Here is a 24,802-nt window from a genome sequence, read left to right on the forward strand (position 1 = left end):
CCTAGCACAGACGACGTGAATGAACACCATCCGTTCCCCGTGATATTCTCTGTATCAATATCGATATAAAATTGACAGAGTCTCCCCGTCCCAATAGGTCAATTTATTTTAGCTTCCATGAGCATAGACTAAAATGATGTTTCGAAGGTAAAAGTTTTCCGAACAGTTTGAAACAATTCCCATTCTTGAACAATTTCTAAACCTGCTTTCAAAACCTAATAAAAACTGATGTCTTGAAAGAAAACATGCCGGTAAAAGCAGTACTAGTACCAGTGGAGTAAGGAACCGTCTCTCGTCGGCTGTGATTGCAGCGGTACTCTTCTATTCGTACATTTCAGCGGTACACTTCAATTCATACTGCAGCGGTACTATTCGTATTGCAGTGGTACACTTTTGTTCGTACATTTCTATTTGTGTGCAATCGAGGAAAAACTGCAATGCTGCTGTTGATGGTGATTGAAAGTTAATCTCATAAATATGATTACCATAAATTATTCAACAAGAATTGTAAATTTTTGCAACGGATACTTATTTAATTTTATCTTCGATATTCACTAAATAATCGTGAACGGATAGTATCGAAAGAGTAAATTCCACATATACACATTTATAGAAGAGTAAGAGCTTGCGAATGCTTGTAAATTTTTGGTTTATTTACTAAGATTCATTAGAATCTCTTTTTACATTTAAATATTGTTAGAAGATATATTATTATTCAAAGCTTTACCATAATAAACGTATGTATATTAGCTGTCTTTGTAATACAGCGAATGTAGTTGTAGGTAAATGAAAAAAATTGTCAAGCAAAAAACAAAAATGGAATTGTTAATTGTTACGGTTTTGTGCTGAAGCTTGTTAATAATTTTGTTAGACATATCTTCTTGTGTTTGCCAATTAATGAACCTTTGTAAGGGCTTCTATATTATTTTGGAAGTAAGAACCATATTATAGATTTGATTTAATCAGAGTTAAATAAGACAAAATCATTTATTATAAAAACGTAAGTATTATTGGAATTGGTTTTCGAGGATATAGAGTTAATTCAGACTTTGACGCATTACGAGAAATTATTGGTGCTTCTTCAACAAGAATGATATGCTTGTCCCTTGTCAAAAAATCTGCACAAAAAATACTACAGGCTAATACTAATATCGCCAAATATATACGATATTGTTTCGAGTGTTGTTGAATATATTTAAAAAAGTTGATCTCCAGGGGAGGCTAAAAATAAAAATACGTACAGTCGCTGAGCAAACACCTTGATTTTGTCTGCAGGCTCTGTATATTTTGTAACAAAAAATCCCCGAATTACAGTGTTTAGTCCCACGTCACCATTTCATACAACCCTAGGGCTGTATACCTTGTAGTATTGCCTAATCGACCGGAAGCCGTTATCGAAATTAGTCGTCTCACTGTGGTTTTTGTGCAATTTTACTGTATCTATCACGGAGGAGAAACTACTACATGTGCGGTCGTGCAAGTTCGAATTCAAGGTCTAAATGTAGATTTCAATAGGTGACACTTAGGTTATTTATTCTGCATCATTTGTTCCAAACACATATTTCAAATGAAATATTATCTATCTCCAGGTTACACAATGAATTTTGAAGCTCTCTCTTGGCCACTGTTTGATGAAAACAGTTGCTATTATTTTAACTTATGCCCCATACTGGCCCTGGATTCATCGGCATAACAATTAAACTACCTGCTAGCTCAGAGGCGTAAGAATGGAAACGTAACACAGTGATAAATATAATTGTTAAAAGTTACTTATTTCTTAAAAAGCCAGCTGTTCCTTAAATAATTTTTATCAAGTGTAATATATTGTCAAAATTTAGATATTACTACTTGTTCGTACAGCACACTTACCCATATTATTATAATTGTTGCAATCACTATAAATGTCTCTGTAACCCTAATTCTATGTACTAAATGCTGAGGATGCTGTTTTGCCAATTCGCACGAGGGATTCCTAATTAAATAAAAAAAACGGAGAAGCATCTGCCGAAAGCGGATATTTGCCGAAAGTGACTGCCGCTGTAAGACGACAGTGCAATTATAGTGAATAATTTATGACTTGGTTGGCAGTGCTGCTGCATCACACCTGCTCCCAACGCTAACGGTCCTACACCGTTTGTCGAAAATGAAGGCTAAGCAGCACGGAAGAGTTCTGTCGTTTCCGACAAACACAAATTTTCCTGTACACGTTGTGACGGTGTCAGTGGTTCGAAATGAGCCAACCATGCAAACTGCATTTATAGTGGGCGTAAAACTTCGGCCTTGATATGTGTGCAGAGACCTTTCTGCCTTTATTATTTTTGGCGCAAAATAAAACCGACAGCTAACAAACGTGTTTTTTTCCTCACACAATTTGTATGAAAATAATGCCGATTAGTAATTTGCTAGGATGCACCGTAAAATGCTGTCTCCAGCATTTTTGGTGCTGTTTATTAATTGCTCTGATAGCACTGAATTGAAATTGCAACTGCGTCGTTTCTATGACCGCCAACGTAGGAAATAGTTTCTTAAAGGCAATCTTATTGGCGAGTACAAAAGGTTTAATAGAATGAAAAATAAACCAATAATTTATTAAGCAGAACTTCAAGCTGAACGTTCACTTGCAATCACTTGAAATCAGCATAAAACCGTTCGGAACTCTTTCATCGCATGCTGCTGAAATTGCGTTTCTGTGGACCAGAAGTGTGGTCACCGAAGCTGCCAACCAGAAATATCGTTTGATTGCAGCGAGCTGTGCTTTCTTTGGTGTGGCCGCAAGCGCAGAGTTCAAAGGCAAGTTGGAATCAAAATTCGATATTTTGTTGTGGCTCTTGACTGACCACTCTCTCCGTGCTATATCATATTAGTCGAGTTAGTTCGTTGGCAACGCAAAACTGGGTGTGCTTTTCCACTCTTTCTAATCAAAGGAAATCAAAGTTTATTTATTAAGTTTACTTACCTGCAGTCGACGCTCGTTGTTGGAGCTCCGTTTGTTTTTTCTTTTTTAAAAACAAACACTCAATACTATTATTTTCATTAGATTTTTATTAAACATTTCATCTCATTTTACAGTGTATTGCACTTTTTTTGTCATTTTCATCCATTATTTTACAAAACAATTCGAGCATGATTAGAGTTAATTTAGGTTTCAGCTGCTGAGAGGTTCAAATGCGCTTCAAGTCAGACCTCGGTTTCATTTCTTTTTTTTCTTTCTAGCCGAAAAAAAAGTAAAATGTACATTATGTTTGTCATTGAGTGTGTTTGCGTCTCTACAGCAAACAGAAATAATCTGTCAACTCAATTATCGCTTTATTTTCTTAACATTCAACACTCACAAATTTTGCTAGGAATTTCCTTCCTGTTTACCTTACACGGGATTCGGAAAAGAAGTATACATTCCGTTTCCCGTCGCGAGTGGAAATATTTATACTATTGAAAACTTTCTAGTTGTGTTTTGCGTTGTTGCGTATGGTACAAGAGTTATGCTCCGATTCTGTTGGTTGGTATAGTTCAACTTCTATATGTACATACAGCGAGAGCGAGAGAGAGAATAACTTTGATTCAGCTTGGTTGACTCGGGATATAGTGGAAAAATAATCATGGCGAAACAGAACATAACAATGGAGCAATCTAGCTTCGAAACCGAGAAGGAAAACTCATAAAACTGGGTTCCTGGCTGTAACATTATTCTTGAAACGTCGGGTAGTTTTTTCCACGCCCCGATCCGGCCGGTAGTGTTGCAATATAAAATCTCATAAAATATTCAACAGAAATTGGTAACCGACGCAAATGGAGGCTGTTTTTCCGCAGTTTCGAGTACCTATACATGTAGCGACAGCACAGCGACGGTGGTTATATAAGGTTTGGCGGAAAACAAAGCTATCTATCTCGAGGTCGGTGCGGCACACACGTGCTCTGTCCCGGTTCTGGATTCCCCCGGCTGCCGATGCTGGGGCCGAGAGAGAGAGAGAGATAACAACCAGTTGGTAAATATATCGACTAACCGCAAATTGAGACGCTTTCAAATGACAAAAATATTCGTTTCCCATATCGTGAAATTCCAGGGGGGCGTTGTTTAAAATATGGTTGCTTCGGAAATAGGTCTTTGATGTAGGCGCTCATGTAATTTTGCATAATTTGAGTTATACACCATAAAGTTAGTCATTTAACGGTCTGAAGTGTTTTCGTTTTATGGTTGTGTTAGCAAAACGTTTGTGAATTTTGGATCTAATTTGATAATTTCTCCAGGTACTTAGCGTCACGGTGATGAAGTAAAATTTGTAAATTTAATGTTTATTCACTAAACACAAATAACAAACATGTGAGGCTGCCTATCATCATAAATAAAGGAGATAAAGCAGTATTCAATTTGAAAATATTGGAAATCTGATTTTCTAAATGTTATTTTTACGAGACACTGATTAGTGAACGAAAATAATGTGAGTAAATAATACGATTTTGGATCGCAACGATTGACTATAAATATTTCACGTTGAACGAATAAAATCTTGTCATAATGTGATAAGAACCATGTGCTTAGAAATGACGCAGCAAAGTTTCAATGTTTTAGGCTCAATTCGAGATTTGTTTACCCTTAGTGCCTTTTTCAACATCAATATTATGGCTGCTTATTGTAGACCAAAACTTTTCTAATCAATTGTTTTGTTCTCACGGTTACTTATGTCCACTAGAAATAACCTGATTTTCAGTAAAAATTTGAATCCGTAACTAAAGACCATATTCTATAGCATTGGATGCAGTGTTGACGTCTTGGTTATTTTGTTTATTTTTATTTCATCCTACGGATTCATTTTTGGTGCATTATCAAAATGTTCGTGGACTTTGGACAAAGTCAGGTTAGAGGACTAGCTTTGTCCAAGGTTGTTCAAACCCATGTGATGCTGTGGTGTTGCGAACTCTTGCTGTAATTGATGCATTTCAAAATATACTACAATTGAACATAGGCGTAGTTTTGCTGAATCGGGAGAGTTTGAATCCATTTTTTGCAAGACTGTGCACTAGTATCGCTATAACAAGATAGCAACTAGGCAAGTGAAGTTTACGTTTGAACATTCCAGTACTTTTCGGTAGTATCTTGGGTTTTAGCAGTATCTTCGGTACAAAATTACGTTGGTAGAAACTGTTGAAAAATGAAACAGCAAAGCTCAGCAGTATCTGAGCATTAGAATTATTCATATAAAATTTTGTAGCTCTTTTCCATAATACAGCTATAATACGATTATTATTAGTAAGTAATGCGTATTTGATTGTGCGTTATTATTATGTTGCTCTTCTATTTATGAACAAATTTGATAATGATTGTTATTGCATTCACGCATGCTTATAAGGGGCCGTTCCTAAACCACGTGGTCATGTTTCGATCAATTTTTATACTCGCCGTACCCCCCCGTGGTCTTTTGACCCCCCCCCCCCCCTCTTGCGACTTTAACCACGTGGACTTTTCATTTGTCAAGTGCCAAAAATTCACTTAAATTTTTACATTTTTATTATAAAAACTTTTAGTGCATTCTGTATTTCTACAATGCAAAAGCTCCATTCATGACTTGGTGGTAACAATAAATTATAAGTCAGGAAAAAACACCACGTGGTCATTTCGTTAACCCCCCCCCCCCCTCTACCTTGCATGGTCTTTCGTGGTCTTTTGACCCCCTCTTTATGGCCCCCGCCCCCCTCTTTATGACTACGTGGTTTAGGAACGGCCCCTAACAGTCACAATCTGTTAAAATATTTTATTTGATTTAGATTCAAGCTAGTAACTGTACAGTAGGGTGTCCCAGAAAAAATCGATGTTTAAAAAGTCAAGGTGTTCAGCCCTAAATTGAAAGATAATGTTATTTATAGCATTTCTGTAGAACATTTGGACTTTCTAAAAAATCGTTTTCAGGTTGCCCAAACGTGATTCATGAAAAAATGACTATTTCGAGCCACTAAATCATTCTTTTGCACTTTTTTTTTAATCTGTTCGATTCCTAAATTTTCCATATATTTTATTTTTATTTTTGTGGGGTTGTTTTTTAATATTTCACATGGTTTGGTTCAGCATCACATTCAATTATTCGACTCACAGAGCCCATTGAACATCACAAAAAAGTGAATTTTTCTCATTACTTGCGGATAAAACCCTTCAAAACACATATAAAAAACTTTTTTGATCAAGAACTGAAATTTTTGTTGCAAAGCGGGATTTAAGACGAAAATTAGCATGAAAAAAGATCCTTGATATCTTATCTTGGGGCTGAGATATAGGCGTTTTTACATGTGATGGAAAACTATACATTTTGGCAAAAATGCCACTAAATGCTGCTGTACTGAACCATGCAAAATATTCAAAAACAACCTCACAAAAACAAAAAATATATATGGAAAAATTTAGGAATCGAACATATTTGGAAAAAATGCAAAAGAGTGGGTTTGTAGCTTAAAAAAGTCATTTTTTCATAAATCAGGTTTGGGCAACCTGAAAACATCTTTTTAGAAAGTCGAAATGTTCTACAAAAAATGCTATAAATAACATTATCTTTCAATTTAGGGCTGAGCCCCTTGACTTTTTCAACATCGATTTTTTTTGGGACACCCTAGTGTACAGCCTTCATGTAATGGGTAAGGTAACGAACTAGCATTTAAAATTTGAGCATTTGTCATCGGTACAAAAGTCTAATAGTAATCGAACAAACCCCAATTTAGTGACTTAACAACCTCCATGCAATGGGGAAGATTTTTCCTTTGGCTAAGATGAATAGAAATAAGTCTGCTTTGACAAGCGGGTGGTCATGGGTTTGAATCCTGGTATAATCTGGCTATTGAATATTGAAGGACTTAAGCATGGATTTATTTTCAGGCTCCTCCTCACAAAAGTTTATCTCAAGACCGAGAAACTCTTATCCATTTTACTCAGTAATCGCAGAAAAGAAAAAGACATAACAAAAAATGGATTCCCAAATAAAACTTAAATTAACACCGAATCATCGAAATATGCGCTCAAAGATCAGAAAAAGCCATATATAGCCATAGATAGAGACCTACTTCTAGAGGGATAAAAAATAATGGAGGTAATGCTCAAAATCACAGAAACAAGCTTTCGATGGCCATAAAAGATTAAAAATAAACGCATTTAAATTAGACATGGATTTGCCGCTAGACGCCTTCTAAAGGTAGAGGGAGACCAATAAAAAAAGCTTTAAATTTGAGAATCGGACTCGATTATCCGGAACATCAAAATTTTTTTCATTCCGGATAATCGAGTTTTCCGGATAATCAAATCACACAAAAACTACTGAAATTTTGCGATTAACGAACATAAAATAAATATTTCTTTTCTTTATTTTACTTGTATGATGCAGTAACCAGAAGTTATTTCTGAGGCGAAAAGTGGTAAAATCTTGAGTAGCAATAAAAAAAAAAATTGGACATTGATTATTTTCATTTAATTCGAACATGTCTCAAACATGCCGGAAGGGACTTAAATGGTAACAAATATGCCAGAAGGGATGGTAAAGGCAAAATTACGGAATAAAAATTGAAAACGGACACCAAAAAATTAAAATTCCGGATAATCGAGTTTCCGGATAATCGAGTCTCCGGATAATCGAGTCCGACCTGTATTCGCATCTGAAAGCCAGATATTTAAACACCAAAACTGAAAATTAACCCATATTTAGCACATAATCGCCGAGAAACGCTTTCAAATACCAGAAAAGACCAACACAAAAAACGCTCACGAGTTGAACTTAGGAACACCACCGAGGGCTAGAAAACTTTATTTAAGAAAATGATTCCAATTAAGCTCAGAGTGTCTCAACTTTGCTTGTGTACTGAGTGCTGAGAGCCAGAAAAGAAAAAAAAATGCCGAATAACGCTTCTTAAGGATAGAAAAAACGGTAATGGAAAAAAATAACCGCAAATTAAGCACAGCCTTACAGACAATGATTCAAAATTCCAGAAAATTCTAAAACAGAAAAAATACAGATTTAGTTAAGAATCATCGAAAACGCATCTAAAGGCCTTAGCATGAAGTGATTTTATATATAACTTGAAATCACTGAAAAGGCTTCCGAAAGTGAGAGAGAACCGAAATAGAAAATGTTCCCCAACTAGCCATAGAATCGCCAAAATACACTTTTAAAAGTCATAGAATGCAATTAAACGAAAATAAAACTACGCCTCAATTGGATTCAGAATCAGAGAAAATTGCGGCTGACAGTCAGAAAAGACCAATGACCAATGTGCTTCTTAAAGTAAAGAAAATCTCGAAGTAGAAAAGACACAAGATGCGTTATGATCGCAGTAGACACGCATAATTTTTACAGATTACTTAAAAAGCAATAACGATAAATTTTCCCTTTTGTAACAAATTTGCTACATAAAAAGTAATCAGTAAAGACACAAGATGCGTTATGATCGCAGTAGACACGCATAATTTTTACAGATTACTTAAAAAGCAATAACGATAAATTTTCCCTTTTGTAACAAATTTGTTACATAAAAAGTAATCACATTCATCTACAGTAAAGTTACAACACTTACTGTCGTTTATTTGTTTGTTATTAGTTTCTTCCATCTCTAAATTATCCAGTGTACGTGTGTATTTCTTGTTAAATGTTAAATGTTGAGTTTTTTTCGGATGGAGAATAAATGTAAACAAAATGAACTCAGAATCGTAGAAAAAGGAAAAAAAACATAATAAAAAATGCTTCCAGGTTAAACTTGAACTGATTTAGAATCACCGAAATACGCTTTCAAATCCAGAGAAAGCCTTCATAGAAAATGCTCCAAGATTAAACTTTCAAATTAAGCTCAGAATCCCTAAACCAAGCTTCAGAAGCATGAAAGACAAACAAATAAATGCATCCAAATTGGGTATAGAAATGGTAATAAACGCAGAGAAGATCAGACTAGAAAATGATCCCAAATTAAGGACAGGATTGCCGAAAAAACAATTCAAATTGCCAGCAAAGGTCACGATCGAAAAGAATTACATATTTAGCTTAGAATCGATGAAAAACTTATCTAAAGTTAAAAAAAGAAAACGATCCCAAATTTAACTTAAACAGGCATTAGACGAGGCAAATATTTGCTATATTTGGTGTGTAATTTATTTGCGCAAAAATTTCCTTCGGGTATATTTGTTACGCTATTACACTATAACAAATATTTGTTCAAAACTCTGTTTGCTCGAATGACATCAAAGTCTCTTCGCTCACTTTTTTGCAAATATATTTACTGTGCTATTACACGATGAAATATGTTTCCAAGAAATAAACTTCGTAGAAAATATAACAAATCTAGTTTCCATTGCCCAAGAACATTTCATCTGCCACTAGAAAACATAATTTCTTTGTTTTGGTTCATAAAGGTTACCGTTGCAAAATAATAAATTCTGTTCCGAGTGACAATTGCCCACCTCATATAAAAGAAAGTGTTTTTAGTTTGCCCTCCAGGTCATGCTTGCCAATTTACCATGGAAAATGACGAGAATCAGAAGGTTGTTTGAATACGTGCTGGTGCGAGATTGGATCACACTTTCAGGGTGAAACGAAAATGCTACGGTTAAGTGATAAGATACCACTAGTAAATCAAATCTTCTCGCACATGAACAGTTAATTTTGCACACCGTTTTGGAGCTTGTATCTCCATTGATTGAAAAGCAGGATTTTGTAATAATCCGTATTGTTGCTGGGAATGAACGAAATTTTTATTAAATTAATTAAAATATTTATGAAAAGTCGCATTTTAGAAAAATCAGATCAATTTAAAATGTATTAACGTCGATTATAAGTTAAATTTACCGTATTACTTGGCTTTGTTATCAAGTTCGATTGAAAAATTAAATAATAATTAAATGAAGCATGAATTGTAAATTTGGTTCGAGTATTTTTCAACGATTCAAGAAACCTTTACTTAAGTAAACGTAAAACTGATAACTACAAGGACTAATCTCATCAAGTAGAAACAAATCATTTTAGGTGAAGTGACACATTGAAATCCATTTGCTGCAGTTTGCTCATACCAAATTTCAGTATGAACAAAGCAAAAATACAAGCAAATATTCGCTCGGTTGTGACTTCACTAGCAAAGAACGACATTAGACGAATCAAATATTTGCCTAATTTTTTGTTAAGCAATACGATGGCAAACATTTTTCAACAAATAATTTAGGCAAATACTGTGATATTACACGGGCAAACAAATATTGACCGTCATTTCAGGCAAATATTTGCTTCGTGTAATGTTCGCTTTAGAATCACTGAAAACGCTTCGTAAGGTGAGAGAAAACCAAAATAAATTTTTTTTAGCAGAATCCCTAAAATACACTTTTGAAAATCGAAAAATGCCGAAATAATCTTAAATTGAATTCAAAATCGTGAAAAAGATTTGTTAAGTCCAGAAAAAAACATACCTATATTGGATGGATCGTAAGTTACCATCTTGGAATTAAAAATGGTGTTTAGGGTCGATTTCCGGCCTAAGGACATCATCCCACTTGCGTAGATACCCAAATATCATCCAATTTGTCCTTGTTTCTGCTTTGATTGGCTGACATTTGCGTTGAAACAAGGCTCTACATTTTTCAATAGTACAATAGTGAGCATCATCAAATCACAACTATCTACATGTTACTACAAGCAAAAGTTCAAACTTTAATCATCCAATGTGTTCTTCAATTCGCATAGAATTTGCTCTGACTTCGCACAACGGATGCGTGAAACGCATAACGCAAAAGTTGTACGAGGAATACATTGACAGAGATCAAAATCAGAATATGTAGCATATACACAAAAATCGTATTATTTCGGCAAACTTCGGTTTCGATGCGCTCAAAAAACCGCTCTTTACTTTCGCGAGCCGGTGCGTATCACCGGCACGTGCATCTCTAGAAATCGTCAGCAACCGACACAGCCAATAACGAGCCTTGTTATCGCAGAAGTTATTGACGCTGGTGCCAGTAACGCAAAACCGAATGCATGTGAATAACACCAGAGTCATAGTTGAATGGAAAATGTTTTAAGCAAATCTAATGTTTTTGTTTATTGTTAATGATTGATTGATGTTTTTGAATGACCTGATTCATGAAAGTGAATCGACCAGACAATAATTTTGTCAGTACCCAACTTGTCAGTATTGGTTGCTGGTTGCACTGTTTTAACGATACCAGCCTTTTGAACATCGTTTGATGCTTTATAAGTGTAGTGGTTTCGAACTGCGTAATACATTCAGCATTAAATGTGCTATTAGTAAATGCGCTAATTTCGTTCATAAATAATCTGGTTACGCACACTTCAACTTTGCGTGTAGGACGCGTGACTTATTTTACAATCGATCATTGCAAGAATGAGGAAAAACCGTTGAAATCTCACTGTGTTATAAACATTTGATATTGGACAATTGTTGTGTAGCTCTAGTTTAACATCGATATTTATTTCACTCTCTTGGAATGTTACTGCAAGACGTAATTCTCTGTCAAAAACCGTGATAAAAATGCACCCAAATTGAATCACAGAAAAATGTGGCTGAAGGTGAGAAAAAATCTAACGAGAAAATGATCGCAACTTAGAACCGTTTAAATATGCTTTTTAAAGGTACAAATTAACTTAAGAATCGCAAGAAAAAAACACTTCAAATTTAATAACGATAAAATTTTCCTTTTGTAACAAATTTGTTGCTTACAGAACAATAGCATTCATCTTCTGTCAAGTATAAGCAGGTACTGCCAAATATCAAAACAAGTTATTTGTTTCTTACATCTGCATTAGGCTGTTTTCCGTTGGCATACGAAAAAGAAAAATGCTACAAGGTATATAGCCCTAGGGATTGTATGAAATGGTGACGTAGGACTAAATGTATATATCAAATGCTGCGATAAACTGTTCATAGGCAACACTACCGTTAATTTTTGATGGTCGTTATTGTAAAACTAATGATGCATGAATACATGAAAATTTTACACTAGTAGTAGTTGCGAAAATTCTCATAACTCTTATCTTCAAGCATCTATAGTTCTGGAAAGAACCGATTTCATAATCTTCAGTTAGAAATTCGTGCTACGGAACGCTGATGACCGCACCATCGGTAGCATTGAATATTTTGCTTGATCGCGCATAATAAAGTTTGCTCTCCGCTGTGCCCTCTTGTAGCTGTGCCAGCTAAATATTCTGCAGCGTACGATGGTAACTGTTGCTGCCTTATGCAAAATAAAGGTAACATGTTCCGCAGTGCCTGTAAGTTGACTCGTATGCAGCTCTCGTTTCTCAATGTCGCGTACCTCTAACAGCTATACTCCACTCGCTATTGTGTGACAAACTAGACTGAAGCTGAATTTTCTACACGCAGTCTTTTGTATCGAGTTCAGAGTAGATTTTTGCCATTAGGGCGTGGCCACGCAGCTTAGACAAAGACAAACAAACCAAAACACTTTGTTGAATCAAAATATGTAGGCAGTGAAATTTATTTCGTCCATGTTATTGTTATCTGTGCTCGGGAAGCAAGCCAATAACGAGGGAAATGTATGGGAAAGCTTGACCTTGGAACTTTTCACCTTTTTCCACCATTAAGCAGTAAAGCAACAATGTTGAATATAATATCAAAAAATTGTTACACATTTTATCTATCCACCGACATATAAATGACTAAGATGCATTAAGTCGTTCGCTTGCTATAACCGTTTGAAATCTGACGCAACATTTGCCAGTTTCATTTTCATTTTCACAAAGTGTAATCTAGTATAGAAAACAAAGACGAAGTCCTACGTCAAAAAAAGTTATTTGTTTCTTACGTCTGTATTAGGTTGTTTTTCGTTGGCATACGAAACAGAAAAAAAGTGAGCTTCTAGTTCTAGGTATATTTTTTCTCCATTTTGTATGATGCAAATGTTGATGATATCATATCATTCAACATATCATATGATATCATTCATATGCTTTTTGAAATTATATCATTAACTCTCTGCGTTAGAGGAAAACATAAACATTAGGTTCCTCACAAGTGGATGAAAGCCATGTTTAAGACACAGACCGATCGCTTTATGCAAACCAAACGGATTTAAAGTTCCTCATATATTTTTTTTCCTTTTTAACTCAGATCTGTTAGATAGTACAACACTCGTGCCAATCTAGAAATAACAGTGAGGCTTCACAATATGGCATTCAACGCTGGCACGCTACGGGAGAGATTCTGCGTATGTATGAGTGAAGGGAACTGAAGTAAACCTTAACGTTGCACAAATACAAATGCATCGAGTGAAGTCTGACTAACACTCGATTTATGGCTGTACTAATTATAGCTATAATAGAAACTAATTCCAAATTCAGGCCAGATTCGCAAAAAGTTAAAAAAAATACCAAAAAAAAAGCTAGAAAAAATACCCAATTAAGCTTATTTTGGTCTTCGAAAGCAGAAAACACTTTCGAAATAAGAAATAATGTTCAGAATCGCTTCTGAGGCAAGAAAAGGCGCTTAGTAAATGTTCTCAAATTGAACTCAAAGAAAAGATGCAAGGTTGCAAAATTCACTTCCCTATTTTGATTTGTTTTTGGGAAATGTTGCACGGCTGCATGTTGAAGCTCAACTTACCATTTATGCAATATTTTCTGATTGTTTCATTCGCTTGTCATCAACTTCAAGTCAAACATGTTGAAAAAATTTTGGGTCACAGAGCCAAGCAGTATGTATCGTGCCGTGTCAAATAAACTATTTAAACTAGAGCCAAGCAATTTTATGAGGCCGCCTAGAGAAATTAAAAACAAAACGCCTTTGAGAGATGGTAATTTTAAATGTATCTAGACTAAAATTTAACTTCAGAGCCCCATTTACCAGCACGGTATTATTTTTCCATTTTTTCATTCGTCTACTGTTGAAATTATTGTAACTCTTTTGTTTAGTTTTTTGGGATGCTGTTTGTACACTCACGCTATTGTTTTGTTTGGCTTCTAGAATTTTCCGTTCGTAGTTATTTTGTCAAAACATGTCGTACTAATTTTACCATTACATTCCTCTTTAAATATTCACAAGCGTTGTTGTTCAATCCTCTGATTGGAACTGATACAATACGGATGCCATTGTTGACGTTTCGTTTGCAACCTGCCACTGGAAACAGCTCGCGGCTGTCGAACCAAAGTAAAGTTTGGCTGTTGAAATTTGTTTGTTATTCGGAATATATTTTCTTGCACGCGCTTCTTGTCATAGTTTATTTCCTCTAGCACAAAAAGTACAATCGATGTTATTCTATGCACCCAAAAAAAGAAACATAGATTGAAAAAGTTTTATCTCTTTCTCTCCTCTGCCAGGAGCATTCAAATGCATGATAGAAAAAATCTATCACTCCGCCTAGTGGTGTGATTCAACCTATGGTATAAGAATTTACCTACTTCTATATAACTAAATTAGTAGGAAATGAACAGAAATCATGAACGGTATCAGTTTAGAGTATCCAAAATTTTGTCACGATCTCAGCACCTTTCATTCCAGCAAAATTGGAATGGTATGGTAATAAATGCACCGTGTCAAGAAAATTCGCCAGAAATGGAAAAATAGTTTTTTCTGCGCAATATTTTTTTTTATTTCGATTGGAAAACAAAATAGCGACCCACTAGATGCGGCCAGATTGTCACCGCCGCACCACCCCGAATGAGCAAAATATTTTGCCAAATCGGAGATCATCGATATGCGGTTTGATACGTGGCAACCGGAATTATTTATAACGGTCGCTATTGGTAGGGTGAATTTTATTTTTTGATTTTTTTTTCTGTTTGAAACGAACACAAAAATATTGCTGCGCAATCAATCGAATGTTGTTCAAAACTATCGGATCGGATCGGGGTTTAATGGAGTCGAACCGAGCGTGCTGTTCTATGAGAGAAAAGGGGAAACCATTTGCGGTACGCAGGCTGCGGAGCAGCAATAAAATTTTAATCAAATTGTAACTTTCGCAAACTATTTCAACTAGTATTCAACAACTTAGCGTTAAACTTTACACTACCGGAATGAACAACCAACATTTCTTGTTTCGTGGAACAGAGCACCAAAAGATAACATGTTCTAGAACAGTACATCTTTTTTTTTGTTTATTTGTTTCTTACTTAACGACTACTTACGCACTAACTCTTATCGATTACGGTTTTGATTTACAATAGTTTGTCTCAATAATATTGGCCAATTTGTGAAAACTTTTAAATTCCTTACGATATTATTCGTTTATGTGAGTGTGTGTGTGTGTTTGTTTATTTTTTTATTTTATTTTCTCGATATCTACACTTTTCGAATTTTTAAAAAAATAGTTAACTACACTTACGATGCGAAGTAGGTAAAACACCAATGGCCCGAAACCAAAAGCTACTTTTAACTAACGCCATCTTCTTCGATTTGTATTCTTGGTTCATAGAGATTTACTAGCTTATCGAATCGTGGACCCCATGTCGTTAAAAAGTCATACTCATGGGGCTCATCGTCGGTACCTGGAATCGGTCGGGGCCGCGAACGGAAGAGCGAGCGAGCAGTTGAAGGAAAGACAAACCAGGTAACAATCAATCGATGTACTGGAGGTGGATTGTACGGTATGGTTGTGTGATGGTTTCAATCATTTTTTTGGTTACTCAGTGTAGGGATGAGTTTCGGGCGTTATTATTGTGATCGTTTCGGGTTGGAGGAAGGTTATGCTTTTGGGTGATTTCTTTGATTTACCTGACTGTAAGGAACTTAGCGAGCCAGACGTACTCCCACAACCTTCGTAGGCATAGTTCCGGAGGTCGTCAAATGGTCCGGAGGCGGGATCGACGTCCGCCCGTCGTTTCCGATCGTCCAGGAAGATGTCGACCTTGGCGATGACCTGGTCGGACACGACGGCAATATCGGGACCTGGATGATGGCATAGGAATCCGCTTTTAAGAAGCAAAGAATAGTTTGGAGTGGATTTGCAAGTGATGTGTCAAGCGAGAGAGTGGGTTTCGAGGGAGGTAGGAGATGGGGAGATGGAACGGTGGAGACGGCGGGAGAAGGAAATGCAAAACACAAGTGAATCTTGTACTCTTGAGCAAACAGATACTTGTTTCTTTTGGGAATACTTACGTACGGATGGTGCCTTGTGCTGCACCAGTTCCGGTAGCGGTCCTATGGGGATTTTGAGGGTCTTCATGTCGAACGCGGTCATGTCGTTTTCGCCTCCACCCTCATCACAGTAGTTTATGATGTTCTCGCGAATGTCGTCCTTCGTCGCTGGTTTCTTATTGAAGTTCGCCGACCGACGGCGAGAACAGGAAAAATACAAAAATAATAAAACTGGAAATGGGATGTGGTTTTAAAGACGCCCTTTAACCAAATGATTTTCCACAGAAAACTTACTAATTATCAGCAACAGACATGTGATAACGGCAGCCAAGGCACTTGTGCTAAATTTCAACGCTTGACGCTCCTTCAGGAGCTCACAACTCTCGCCCCAGTACGAGTCCGGGCAGATGCATTTGTACTTGAAGCGAGGCTCCTGGTTGATGCAAGTTCCGCCGTTCAGGCACGGATACTCCAGACACTCGTTCAGATCGATGCAGGTTTTCCCTTCGGGCGAGATGATCATACCATCTCCGCATCTGTCGGGAAAGAAAGTTCGTGTTTAAAAATACTGATCTAAAGGGGTGTACACGGCACAGGATATTTAAGATAATGGATTAGGGTTGAGTAAGCAACTTAACTATACGGATGTTCATGGCTATCTAAAAGTTCTTGTACTTTATAACTTTACTAGAAAACCTAGTTTTCGTCAATGAGATCTTATTATTGAACTTGATCGTATTTTGATAATTGAATATACGGCGATTATCAGTGGTGGGCACCGCTAACTGAAAATTTAGCGACGCTAATCGCTAATCCGCTAACTGGAAAATTTAGCTCGATAATTGCTAATCGCTAAACGCTAAACTTATATTAGCGGAACTTTCGCTAATCGCTAATCGCTAACTTATTATTATATGGATTGTCATACGGATGAGTTTATTCTTATAGAAACAAACGAAAAAAATTACTTTCGAGCGCTATTTACAATAAGAGGCTAAAAACTCACAAAACATTCATACTTAAGGATTTTGTGAAAATAGGAAGCAACAAAAGTGACTCTGCTTGTATTTAAAATAAATGCTCTTAGGAATGTTTTTAAAAACTCAAATATTATCTGAGTCGGAATAGTAGAACTGAATTTGCCGTAACTTCTAGCGCATTGCAATTGTATGCAGAAATTTTTGGCGTTCCAATAATATAATCTAGATCACCTTGAGTTTGTTCTCCAGAATGCTCATGTGGCTTATACGATAACTAGAACCCCATTCTAGAGTAAAAAGACTGACTTGCACTTGTGTCATAAAGAAAGGAATTCTAGACAATTAAGACCATTGAACCACATACATAAGACATACGTAACACTGGCGTTTTTTCTGGTACACGTTGCCTCATAGCACTCCGTACCTCGTCCTGTCAAACTGCTCGATAAATAATGAACAAAATGAATTTTCTTTTTCTCGGCCTTATTCGAACCCCAAAAAATATCCCATAAGGAACTGTCAAAAAGTTATTTACAAAATCAATGCAGCATTTTTCGAGTAGGAACGAGACAAATGCTGGGGTGCGCAGGTACACTGCCTTCAAAAACAACTCAAACAGTGATTTTATTCAGGGTGTGGTACCATTCGAGCAATTTATTTTGTACCAACTTTTTTGGAAGATTTCTTCCTGAGTGTTACGTATGTTTTATGTATGTGATTGAACGTTGTTTGAATGAAACATATGTTCCCAAAGTAACTTTTGCAGTAAAGTATGTTCATCATTCGAAGCAATTTATGTACGCCATCAGCGACTCACACTCTTTGAGAAAAGTAATTTTATCGCTTCGCTACAAAATTAGCGAATCAGCGATTAGCGTTCCTAAGACCTTAATTTTAGCGACGCTGACAGTCCGCTAACCAGCTTAAAAGTTAGCAAAATCGCTAAATCGCTAACTGAATATTAGTGTCGCTAATTAGCGATTAGCGAATTAGCGGAATAGTGCCCACTACTGGCGATTATGCAATACCCCAAAATATGATTGAAGTATAAGAAATCACTAAACTTTTTATTCTTAGTTATGTTATCTGTTTTCGTGTATCTCATGTCTTTTATGTTATTTATTTATTTAAGAATCTAGACGTCTGGAAGCAAGATTGGGCCGCTGGAAGGTTCCATAGATTTTTTTTTGTATTGAGAATTAACTTGACAATCTTAATTTAAAAATATGCTTGAGAATGACTCCCAGACTACGAGCCTGATTCTCGAGTTAAATCAGTTCAACAAAGCTCTTCTTTTAGACGATTTTGTCTATAGCAAAATTCTGCAAAGCCCTTCATGGACATTCCTTTTCCTAGGAATTGGCTAGTGATCTTGAAAATGAATAATGCTCAATGTCGTCTGGAAACGTGCATACAGAATAGCGCTGCAACGGTCGGCTTATCATTAGTGATGAGAGAGAAAAGAAGCGGGCCTAGGATACAACCTTGAGGAACAGCGGTTATTACAGAGCACATCTCAAAACAAACTCTAACAGTGAATAATTGCTTAGTTTTTGTTATAACTGTGTATGGATCAAAAGAAGAACTTGTCTATCGTTCGAAAATAACAACCCAAGTAACACACAAAACATCTTAGAAAATAATTCATATAAGAATACTATAAGCGCAATTTAAAACTTGTGTTGTTATCATTGTGTCCTTCATTACACTGGGTCAGTGCAGATCTACCCAAGGAAAAAAAGAACATTGCGGTTTACTACGCATGAAGAAAGAGATACCAGATAGTTGTTTACGAACTAAGCCCATGCGATGGGCTGACTCTTCGCAATGAAATAAATCAGTGAACATTCTGTAATGCAAAATCTATTTTCCACTGATTGACAAAGAGAAAACAATATTCAATGTATGGCGCATAATTTTTTCAGAAGTAAAACGTAATGTTTCACCATGAAATTTGACGCGCACGTAAAACTTTGTATTAAAAGCATCAAATGGTTGATTTATTATTGTTTCTTATTTGATCATTCATCCCCATAATCACTATTTTTTCCATTATTGTTCCTGATATAAATCAGTGTCGTTCTGCGATATTTTTATTTTGAAGTTTTATGCTTGCGTCAACGATGTTTTGATAAGTTAGCAATTACAACTTAAAAATAACCTATTTTCAACGTATTTCTACCATATTGGTACTCGAGATGTATTTTACAGCTTCGGTCTAACAAGTTGACTTGCTTTCATGAAGTTTTAAAATACTACATAAAGTACCAGTACTTGTTCTAGTAGCCTTTAATTTTTGCGCTTTTCTGGTGATAGAGATGTCATGGAAAAGGTAATGTCAACTGAAATCTATAACTGCAGGTTGTATTAGAGGAGTTATCTCAACTGCTCTATAACAACGTGTGTTACTTGGGAACATCGTGTACTTTAAGCAATACAGAACGGGCGACAACTAAATTTTTGTTTTTTTTTTGAGGGTATTCTACTCAACAACATACAGGCTCTGGAGAAACGAGTGTATGTGTCAGTGAACTTTGTTTTTCCTCTTTATGTCAGCATTTTTCGTTTCGTTTATGCATGCTTAGTTCTGTTTGTAACGGCGTCGAAACAAGTAGCATTGCGAAAGCGCACAAAAACATTCACAAGAAAGTTTACGATAAACCATTTTTAAAACGAAAATCATCCGGTTTCGACCGTGTATAATGTCATGCAAACTTCAACAGTAATTTATAAGCAAGGTCATGCAACACCGACCAAAGTTGAATGATATTTTGCATACGTATCTGATCAAGGTTATGAATAAATTTTGAAAAGGGCGCATGGATTAAAATATGCACTTTTTTAAGCATGGAGGAATAGAAATCACTGTTCGTACAAAACACGCATAGTAGTTGCAGATAAAAGTATTGCGGTGGGAAAAGAGTAACAAAAACACTAAAATATATGTTGAATTCTTCCTCTTGTAGGCAACCATAAGTTAAAATATAAATTTTAATAGAATAAGCGTTTATCGCAGATAATATTTAGTAGACAAACCAGTCAAATTTGTGCGTGGTCTCAATCACTCACTCGAAGAATCACTTCCGATTTTCTATCGCAAAAAATCGTTTTGTTGATTTTCATTTATCAACAATGATACGGCTGCTTGGTTACAGAAATGAAAAAGAATCGTTAGTGATAATTTCAGGAGAATTAATACTGAAAATTTTTGTTTCCTGAAGACGAAAATTCTCTCACCGATTTTTCTTTCAGTTCAATAGTTTCAAGCTGCAATTTTTGCAATACATTCAACATTGAATCAACGACATAAAATGATGCCATACTCATTAGATTTGTCTCACAATGATGTAAAATTGGACTCATGAAGTATAAAGTATAGAAAGTATCAAACTAGTCACTCGATAATTCTCAAATGTATTTCTTGGTTGAAACCTCTAAACTATAAGGCAATTAAAATCTCAATCTTGCATGTACTTCATGTAGGATAGAGCTAACGGCTTCGTCAGTGGTTTTCTTCGGCAGGTTTTCTACAGCGATCTTATGCAGGAACCTGCCGAAGAAAACCACTTCCGAAGCCCTATATTACATGAAAGCTTGCATGTAATATACTTGAATACATACTTTCTGGAAATCTGTTTGATGCGCTACGGCCACAAAATTCCTATTTCTGGAAGACAACACCCCGTAAAACAGCCAGCTTCCATTTTCGCTTACACATTTCAAAAGAAGAAAATTAGCTTCTCGGTTTGGGCGTGTTGTACCTATCTACGCGTGTGAAAAAAAATCGAAAGCGCGAAACGAAACAAACAAATCAAAGTAATCGTGAGTGAAAATTTTTTACCACATATCCTTTTGAAATTATCGAAAGCGATAGAGAATAAATAGAATTAATTATCACTTGAATGATTTTTCCCATCCTTGCGTGATCTCAATGACATTCTTTTTGTTTGTTCGTATAACCTGAATCCAAAAATGTAAATATAATAAACCTTCGATTTTTTTTTGCAGTAAGCTATACACATTTGTGCACGGCCCCAACTGCCTTTCTATGCTGGGCTGGTTTAATTGGATTCACAACGTGTCTTAAGCAATTCTCACTGAAACCGTTCCACTGGTAACACGAGTTCTTTTGGAAAGGTTTTGTTGTGTCTTGATCATTGGCGTAACTACGGGGGGGGGGGGGGGGCTATGGGGGACTATATCCTCCTTTAGGATTTCTGTAGCCCTTCCTAGAGTTGATCATACCATTACTAATTTTGCTTCTCACAATTGTACAGTTGGCACTAGAGGACTGGGAATTTTTAAATAATAATAATTTCTTTCATCGACTACACCAAAATAGTTGTGAATCTACTTCAACAAAGCAACAACTCATACAAAATAATGACGCGATTGGATACATATTCACTCTTTTTTGTCCTACCTCTCTATATATTTTTTGCCTTCATTGACATTTGTTTTGATTTCATCGACAAACAGCTGTCAAAATCCAAAAGCGGACATTTTCCCGAATCGTTTAAAATTTTGTTTTTCTGATTGCAACTAACCCTCTACTGTCCAAGTTAATTTTTCAGACGGACTTCGAAAAAATCATTATGAACCTTTTTTTTTAAATATTGATTGAAGCTTTTTAGACTGCAGTGCCGAAATCGGATACAGAAAAAAATGACTATACCATTTTTGCATGAAAAATTAGTCCCTAGGATTTTTCCTTAATTACGCCAATGGTCTTGATGATTGAAAGTAGCGAAAAAAATGAGTAAACCACTATGGCTAGTTCATATTGATGGACCCCTCGGGCCCCAAGCGATCGAACGGCTTTAAAAAAGGGTTCTTCTAGCGTTCTTGATGTTTTTATTGATCTATCTCTCTTAAAATTGGCATTAATCCCTCATTTCGGTTAATCCCCATTTCGGTTCAGATTTTAACACTGGTATCAATGAAAACAGGCAGCATTTTCAAGACCTTGGAAAACACCAAGCACCAAACATCAAGGAATTAGCCGGATCGGATTCCTACAGAGTATTATTAGATTTTGCATCTTACTAAGATACACTTTTTTACAATTTGAATACTTCAATTCAAATTTGGATATTTCTGTTTGTACGAACACACAACAGAGTCATAAGTAAAAATATTATGCTGAGAAATGAATTAAACATACACATATGTACACGGCCCCAACAGCCTTTCTATGGTATGTTGGTTCCAATGGGTTTTACAATGAGCATTGTGTATCTTGAAGCATTTTTTTCTCAGTTTTCTGCGGATATGTGATTACGGATGCAGATGTAGATACGGATGTCAATTTTCATGCGGATGTTCCGCATTTACGGATGCGGATATCCGTAGCATCGCTTGTGTTCTATTTTGCTTATTTCTCATGACCATGTCCCACCTCAGTGCAAAAGTTTTTCAAGCAAATACACCAAGGAAAATTTTTCTTCAATATTTTATGAAGCGATATTTTTTGTCAACATCCGCATGGTATGATGCGGATGCGGATGCGAATGTGGATGCCATTTTTCATGTGGATGTTCTGCAGTTACGGGTGCGGATGCAGATATCTGTAAAATCCCTAAAATAAACCACTACACGCAAAAGTTGGAGTGTACGTAACCAGATCATTTATAAGCGAAATTAGCGCATTTACTGATTGAAATTGGAACCAGTACAACGCATCCAAACCTCTCCAAACCACTACACTCATAAAGCATCAGCCGATGTTCAGAAGGTTGGCATCGTTAAAACAGTGCAAACAGCAATCAATACTGATGAGTTGGGTACTGACTCCATTGAAGAAATTATTGTCTGATCGATTTACTTTCATGAATCAGGTCATTTGAAAACATCATTCAATCATTAACAATAAACAAAAACATGAGCTTAGTCCAAAACATTTTGCATTGATTTATGACTCTGGTTTTATTCACATGCTTTCGGTTCTGCGTTACTGGAACCAGCGTCAATAACTTCCGCGGCAACAAGGCTCGCCATTGGCTGTTTCGGTTGCTGTCGATTTTTAGGGATGCACGAGCCGTTGATACGCACCGGCTCGCGAAAGTGAAGAACGGTTTTTTGAGCGCCTCGAAACTGATCGTTCGCCCGAAGCCGAAGTTTACCGAGACATTACGATTTTTGTGTATATGATACATATTCTGATTTTGATCTCTGTCAATGTAATCCTTGTACAACTTTTGCGTTATGCGTATCACGCATTGGTTGTGCGAAGTCAGAGCAAATTCTGTGCGAATTGAAAGGACACATTGGATGATTACAGCTTGAACTTTTGCGTGTAACAATTGTGCGTGGCCCCAAAAGCATTTCTACTGTCTGTTGGTCTAAACCGATACCAAGTAACATTGAGCTGATTAAGCTTTCTAATCTGCCACCAGAACAGAGTTTAAACTGGAAATAGCCAAATAAAGACGGGTAGGGACTATTTGCATGATCGCACCACTCATGGAGGTGAACCCTGATTCACTGTTCTCTTCCCAACTAACAAAAATATTCTTCCTGAAATCTTTGTTGAGATGCTGAGGTTAGCATGGTCTCCAAGTAGCAGAGATCGCGCAAACAAATTTTTCCTCTTACCACCAGATCGCAGTGACGTGGCTGGCACCGTTTTTGATCCTTAAAAAAGTAATGAGTCACTGAAACTTATGTAATGAGAATGTTCGGTCATTTTCTGCCTCATTCAGTTGATACACTGTGCAATCCTACTGATTTAGATCAATCACGGAGTAGCAATAATAAATATGTGCACAATAATTATATTCCAATGATGTTGTTTGTTTCTAATGGTCATTTTAAACGTTAAACTCATAGTAATCAGTTTCACTCAAGCATCTGTATTCGAGACATTTGAAATTTAACTTTCGAAATGTACGTTTTTGGATTGATAAGAAGCTGATCGCGCACGTCTCTACGTTGTTGAAATTTTCTCCATTAAACTTACTTAGTTATACATTTTTGTGAGGGCGAAAAATTGAAATCTTTTACACTATAGCTAAACCACCGCTTTCCCTTATCCAAGAGTATTTCTTCAAACAATTACTCAAACCACAAAAGGAAACGCACAAAAGAAACCTCAAATCGGGTAAAAATGGTTCCTAATACGATAGAAACACAAAATCTATTTTTCGAGGTTTTCATGGACAAAAAGCATGAATGAAAGAAAACAAATTTTTTATTGATTGGCATCCCGGCGGCGAAAGACTACCGAACAAAACTGGGACCGATTGCTTCGACACATTTCCGCCCATGTTTTGCTAATCAGCAAGGATGCTAACGAACGACCCGTTCGAGGCCACCGGTCTCACTTCTTCTTGCGATTATTCATCATGGAAAATATTATTGAATAAATCTTTGGGTTGTGAAGTGGTCGTGCCAAACTCACAATTACCGACACCGGTTGAAGGCGACATAAAAAAATAAGATGAGATATCTGCAGAAGGAAACAACATTTCAAATTGATTTCCCTCGGGAAAAAGTACGTCTCAACTAGTCACTCAGGATAATTTTAGCATATGGGACGTTATGTTCGTGTATATTCTTTCGCAAACTTTAATCCTTTTTAATCAATACTTACGCGCACTCGTACTTGTTCCAGAGGTCGACACATTCGAACGGCTCGGGGCAGTACGCGTTCTGGCATGGGTTGTTGGACGTACAGTAGCGCTCGATGTTCTTGGCCGTCGTTGCCTGGCCCCACTGAGTGCCGTTTGTTGCCGGAGGTAAAGGTAAACTTTTACCATCCAACCTTCGAA

At 36.4% G+C, this 24,802-nt stretch overlaps 1 protein-coding gene across 6 annotated transcripts in view; it reads right to left on the bottom strand.

The window, feature by feature from the left end:
- Window positions 1–3,022: 3,022 nt before the first annotated feature.
- LOC129731626 (neural-cadherin-like) overlaps window positions 3,023–24,802 on the bottom strand; it is an 895,915-nt gene continuing 874,135 nt past the window's right edge. For 5 of the 6 annotated variants that reach the window (XM_055691759.1, XM_055691760.1, XM_055691757.1 and 2 more), the window contains 5 exons: window positions 24,625–24,795; window positions 16,348–16,589; window positions 16,075–16,284; window positions 15,691–15,864; window positions 3,023–15,464 (listed from right to left, as the gene is read on the bottom strand). In XM_055691759.1, the coding sequence (XP_055547734.1) occupies window positions 15,349–15,464; window positions 15,691–15,864; window positions 16,075–16,284; window positions 16,348–16,589; window positions 24,625–24,795 (913 nt within the window). In that variant the 3' untranslated portion in view covers window positions 3,023–15,348. Of the gene's footprint in view, window positions 15,465–15,690; window positions 15,888–16,074; window positions 16,285–16,347; window positions 16,590–24,624; window positions 24,796–24,802 lie in introns of all 6 variants that reach the window. The other variant, XM_055691761.1, reaches the window with a different exon arrangement.

The sequence above is a fragment of the Wyeomyia smithii genome, chromosome 3 (genome assembly GCF_029784165.1).
Source record: "Wyeomyia smithii strain HCP4-BCI-WySm-NY-G18 chromosome 3, ASM2978416v1, whole genome shotgun sequence".
Taxonomy (NCBI): Eukaryota; Metazoa; Arthropoda; class Insecta; order Diptera; family Culicidae; genus Wyeomyia; species Wyeomyia smithii.